We start from the raw sequence: 6618 nt of genomic DNA, 5'->3' as shown, positions 1-6618 counted from the left end.
ATTTACCCAATCAACGTGATCCTTCAATTGATTGTTATTCCTTAGTTATTAATATTTGCACCATTATTACAATTAATTCTCTATCTCTCTCTCTCTTAATTGGCATTACAATTAACCACCAAATTAAATAATTAATTTTTAGCGTTTAGATGACTGTATATTGTACTGCTTATGCTTTTCCCTTTTTCAAATAGTACAAATCCCCGACCGAAACTAACTCTCCCATCTTCGCTATATATATACACACACGGCCACGCGAATTACATTTATACTTAACATGGGTTCAGAAAGTGTTACAGACTCATCAAAGCACTATATTTTGGTACATGGGGTTTTGCCATGGTGCTTGGGCTTGGTACAAGATCAAGCCACTTCTAGAATCTTCAGGCCACAAGGTCACGCTTCTTGACCTTGCTGCTTCCGGAGCCAACTCCAAGAACCTCCAAGATGTTGAAACTCTTTCCGAGTACTCTGAGCCTTTGTTGGAAGTTTTGGAGTCACTTCCCCCAAATGAAAAGGTGGTTCTTGTGGGTCATAGTCTTGGAGGGCTCAATATTGCACTTGCCATGGAAAAATTCCCCACAAAGGTTCAAGTTGGTGTTTTCTTGACCGCTGTTGTTCCTGACACTCAACACAAACCATCCTATGTCTTGGAAAAGGTTTGCTTTCTGTACCCATTTCTTGATTTTTTTTCTTCATCAATAATATAGTTTATAAATTTATCTAAAATTAATAATTAAAAATCGTTAAATAATTTAATATATTAAATTAAATTATTATTTAACAATTTTTAATTATTAATTTTATATGAATGTACACCTATATGAATACACCTATATTGTACGTGGCTTTGTAGAGGTGTTTTTAATTTCCACATGGAATTGAGGTGGGTATTATATCAAATGATTCCGTTTGAATTTTTTATTTTATTTATTTATTTATTATTATTTTTTTTTACCTAAGTATGAAATATCATGAAATTGCTATGGTTTTAAGTTTAGTTTGGTAAATATTTTGAAAGAGTATTTGTGTTTTTAAAAAAATACACAAGCTTAAGTCACTAAAAAAAATACACAAATTTTTATTTTTGTATTTAGTAAATAAAAAAGATGAGATACTTGTTGAACTTATAACTTTTAAAAAATAAAAGGTTTTTGAAAATATTTACACATTGTTTGGATTGAGAGACTTTAAAGGAAAAGAAAATGGGAGAAGAGAAAATAAATAGAAAATAAGTTTTTTATTGTTTGGAGGAGAAGAAAAAGTAAAGTGAAAAAAAAAATAGTGTCAGACCCACTAAAATATTTTCACTCCAAATATAGTGAAAATGAAAAAAATATGAAATCATGAATAAATTACACATTTACCCCTATCATTATAAATTTTAATTACATATAATATAAATAGCGGTACTAATGTAATTTTATATTTATGATTTTTTTTTCTCATTTTTCTTTCTATCCAAACAAAAAAAAAATTTTCTCTATTTTCATCTATTTTTCTTCATCCAAACAACCATAAATAACTCTATTTTTTTTTATTTCTTTCCTCTTATTTTTCTCTTATTTTATTTCTATTTTTTTTATATCCAAACAAAGAATTAAAGTGAAACTTTTTTAAAATTAGCTTTATTTATCAAAATTAAAAATCTAATATAATTGGTATACATTAGTTAATTTTTAAATTTAACTATTACATTTATATTTATTATATATATTTTTAAATTTTAATAATTTACTAACTATTTTTATCAAATATAATTATTATTATTTATATTTATTTGAAAAATATTTTTAATTTAATTTTAAATATTATACAAATTTATTTTAAAAATTAATTTTTAACAATTAACTTTTATAAATTATTTTAAAAATAAATTTTACCAAATCAAACTTTAGTCTTTTTTTTTCTAAATATTTTCGCCATTTTTTTGTAGTCTCCAGTTTATATTGTCGATGGAGATTTCTGAAAATAAGCATTGAATTTGAATTTTTGCTTTTTTTTTTTAAATATTTACCAAGAGTTTATTTTTGATACATCGACAATACAAAATGTTAACACAATCATCTAATTATATCTGATTTTTTAGATGATTATTTATGCCAATCAATATAAAACAATAATTATTTTTTTTTTAACATAGTATTACATAACTGAATACACATAAAATAGTTTTATACTGCAAGTATCAAAATTAAATTTTATTTTAAAAATTAATATATATTTAAATTTTGTATATTTAAATATAATATTAAAAAGTAATTAAAAAAATAAATTAAAATTCTCAATAGTTATTTCTATTTTAATAAATTAAGGAGAAGTAATAATGGAAGACAACGTAATCCTAGAACAAATTAAGTCATACCGCCCACTACAATATTCTGTTCTAATATTTTCTGAGCATTACAAGTTTTCAACTCCAGTACAGTGAAAGCATGCCTGCGACTTCATGGTTGGACACGGAATTCGGCAAGTGTGGAAACAAAACATCTGTCTTGTTTGGTCGCAATTTCATGTCCAAAATGCTCTACCAGCTAACCCCCGTTGAGGTAACTAATTACTTTAATTCAATTTACAAAGTGATACGGTAAATAAGAGAGATTTTGATGAATGGTATATTTGAAATTTTGAAAGGTTAAAATGTTTTGCAATTCAATTATTGAAATTTAAAAACATGTAGTTTTAAAATATTAAGTTTGTGTATGCAATAAGAAAATGATGAAGGAACTTGGGATAGTTTTTCTCTTTGGTGATGATATTTTTAGTTCATTATTCTAAATTAAACAAAATAATATTCTATCACTACTTTTTTTATTTACCAAAGATAGGAGACTCGAACCCGCAACCTCTTAATTAAGTATGGAAGACTATCGATTTGAGTTATAACCATTGGCATATTCTATCACTACTTGAAACTTGTAAAAGAAATTATTAATATTCAAATAAAATACTTTATATACAAGATTAAATGCATTCCTCTTGTAACATTTATTGAAATAATGCACTTAAGATTTTTTCTATAAAATGTTTATACGACATTTTATTAAGGGATAAAACACACACTACAAGAAAAATTAATTTTACTAGTTATTTATTTTACTTTTAATAGCAATAAAAATAGTCGATAATATATTTAAGGATTTATCTATCTTATACTCTAAGAATACATGTTAAGTTTATAAATTAAAAAAAATTTTCATAAAATACAAAAAATTAAATTCTAATATATTGTTTTACATTCATTAAGTGAAAGTATTTAATTTTTTTTACTGATAATAAACTTATCATATATCTTATTGCATACATTAGCTAGTAAACCTTATATTTAATGATAATAAACATATTAACCATCTTATACTTTATTACTAAAAATTTAGTGACAACCATACAATTGTCCGCAAATATTTTTTAATAGCCACAAAAATAATAATAATAATTTAGGTAACATATGTCCTAAAAATACATGATAAATTTATAATTAATAAAAATTTTAAATTTTTTTATAATAAATACAAAAATAAATGTATTGAATATTAAATTTTTGTATTTTTAATATTTTTAATTATAATTTTAATATATGTTTTTAGGAATATAAATAGATAACTCTAATAATAAATATACAATTACACAGTAGAAACATAAAATTAAATAAATATATAATAGTTATTATATATTATTGTTATTAAAAAATTGTCACTAAAACCTCTTTTTTTTCTTTTAGTGATAATCTATTTTAAATGCATGGTTCACGAGCGAACACCCAATCATTTGTCAACAGGGTTTTAATTTAAATCATAATTGCGGTAACTAATACAATTATTGCAATTGAAATAGTTATTTTAATAACGATGATGAATAGTGTATTAATACAAGTATACAACCATATATATTATCTGTATATATATTATAATTAATATAAATATATATTAAAATATAAAATATATATTAAAAATAAATTAAATTATATATAATATAAATATATAATAAATTTTTAATAACTAATTTTAGTATATAAATAATATTTTTAATATTAATAAACATAATTCATATGTTTATTAATCAACTTTAATTTTTTTTTATTCTAGCTAATAGATATCTATAACAATAAATATAAAAAATAATTAAGATAACAAATTTTTGACATTCTAACTAAAAGTTTTAAGTTTGGACTTTGGATTCAAACCTTATATATATGATATTTTTTTTGAAGAAAGTTATGAACGAATTTTTTGACAATCCTTATTATATATAGTAGATAAATAAGCATTGCGGTAATTGCAGTACAAGTCTTTTTATTTTCCTTTTAGCAAGTGGCACCCGGTTAAAACGCATTATTGTGATGGTTAAGAATTATTAAATAATTTAATATATATAATTAAGTTATTATTTAATAATTTTAATTATTAATTTTATATAAAATTAATTACACGTAAATTTTTACCATTTAAAATACACTAAAATTTTAAGATGTGTTCACGAGTTTGTTTTGAAAACAAAGTGAAGATTTTATAAGGGTTAATCTTTGTTGTATTTCGAGGTTTTATTTCCAGAAGAGCAGTGATAAACCCTCAAAAACTTTTTAAATTCTCAATTTTTAAGTTCTTTCAAATTGAACATTTTGGAGATTTAAATTTAAATGGTTATTTTTTGTCTAATAAATTATTATATTATCATCTATCTTTTAATATGTAATATTCTAATAAAGAAAAGAAAATTGTTAAGAAAACAATAAATCCTCTTTTAATTTTATTTAAACTTCTGCAAGAAATTAAAAAATCTCAAAACTGAATCATTTCCTCTTCGTCCTCATCCTATACTTTCCATTTCTTTCCTTGCAATTTAAAATCATATTATCTCACGTGCGCTCCATTACTTAGTTTACTAAGGCAGTTGCACTTGCACCTAAAGAAAATGATAGAAATAAATATCTATGGGCTCTACGCCAATACCATTAGAAGTTTTGGCCGTGTAATAAATATAAAAATGTTTAAAAATTAATAAAAATCAGTCACAAATAATTTAACATTTGTATGTAATATTTATTTATTAGTTATTATTAAAATAAACAAATAATTTAAATATAATAAATATATAATGATAAATATTGATTTTTCCAAAATTAGGAATGAGACTTGAAGCCGTAACTTCTAGATGAATATGAAGAGATTATGTCAATTGAGCTATAACTCGTTCGCAATATAAATATTATATATATAAAATTAATATATTAAATTAAATACGATAAATTTATTTATGTTATTGTCTCTTTAATTACTAACTTGGAAACATTGATTGCATGTTGTTGCAGGATCTAGAACTAGCCATGTCTATGTTAAGGCCTGGGTCACTCTTCATTGAAGACTTGTCTCAGCAAAAGAACTTCTCAAAAGTGGGATATGGGTCAGTTCCACGTGCCTTTATTGTTTGCACTCAGGACCTTGGGGTTCCATTGGAATTTCAACGGGTGGATGATAAAAAACGCTGCCATTAGTGACGTCATGGAAATCAATGGCGCAGATCATATGGTTATGCTTAGCAAGCCCCAAGAACTTTGCGATTGTCTCCTAAAGATTGTTATGAAATACCCATGAATGAATTCATGTATGTCATGAAGCAGGGGTAAGTAGATGAGAAAAATCGAATAAAAAATTATAATGTTAGTTTATATGATACAAAATCGAAGTTGTTTCCTGCCTGCTGAAATTTCGACTTTTGAGTGAGATAATGTGGTTAGTATTCAAATAAAACAATAAATAAGTTTCTAATCTTTTAACTTAAAAGATAAATAAATTTTTGACTAATTAAAAATATAAAAATATTTTTTATTTTTTAAATGCGATATATCTAAATCTTTTTAAAGTCTATTTTTTTGTATATTTTAAACGAAGAAATTTAAATATCTCATATTTTAAAAAATAAAAAATATTCTTGTATTTTTAATTAATAAAAAATTTATGTGTCTTTGAATTATAAAATCAGTGATCTATTTATTTTTTAATATTTAAAATAATAAATTTACCATCTAAAATTTAAATATAATTTATTTTGGTCGTTCACGTTACTTTCATATTGTTATAGTTACGGTGGTCTTTACGTGTGTACCTTTATAGGTAGTGTTTGGTTACTGTCCATGTCTTACTGGACATGGTAACACACGTCCTCCGTTTGGTTTAGTGAGACAAAATTTGATGAACACGAAAAGACATAAATAAAAATAAATACATAAAATTTGTGTATCACTTATAAGTTAAGACGCTAAGACACTAAAATATAGACATAAGACACTAATTTTTTACTTTAAATTCCAATTTTAACCTTAACCTCTAATCCCGTTTCTTCATCCCTCTCCTTTCCTCTTCCCTCTAATTCTTCTGTCTCTATCTATCCTCTTCCCTCAATCATTTCTCCCTCTGTCACCGCCATTGTTACTACTCAAGATCTGTTGCCCACCACTGAGACAGTCGTAGCACCGTCGCCGTCCACCCCTTGCAACCCAACATCGCAGATCGCATCGCCCTACCATCGCAGATCATCACTGTCACGGGTCTCATGGCGGTAATGGGTCTCACAGATTCACCACTATCATTTTTAAATTTATTCCAGCTTCTGTTTTTTTTG

The 6618-nt window shown here is 24.6% G+C and overlaps 1 protein-coding gene across 1 annotated transcript; it reads left to right on the top strand.

The window, feature by feature from the left end:
* Positions 1-262: 262 nt before the first annotated feature.
* Positions 263-5703, top strand: LOC112720418 (methylesterase 1). The gene is given in 5 exon segments (XM_025771361.3): positions 263-328; positions 330-659; positions 2424-2549; positions 5309-5464; positions 5466-5703. Coding segments are annotated over 5 exon segments (789 nt in total). The 5' UTR covers positions 263-277; the 3' UTR covers positions 5592-5703.
* Positions 5704-6618: the final 915 nt, after the last annotated feature.

Source organism: Arachis hypogaea, chromosome 11 (assembly GCF_003086295.3).
Source record: "Arachis hypogaea cultivar Tifrunner chromosome 11, arahy.Tifrunner.gnm2.J5K5, whole genome shotgun sequence".
Classification (NCBI taxonomy): Eukaryota; Viridiplantae; Streptophyta; class Magnoliopsida; order Fabales; family Fabaceae; genus Arachis; species Arachis hypogaea.
Note: the sequence above shows the minus strand (reverse complement) of the source record. Positions and strands in the feature narration are given on the sequence as shown.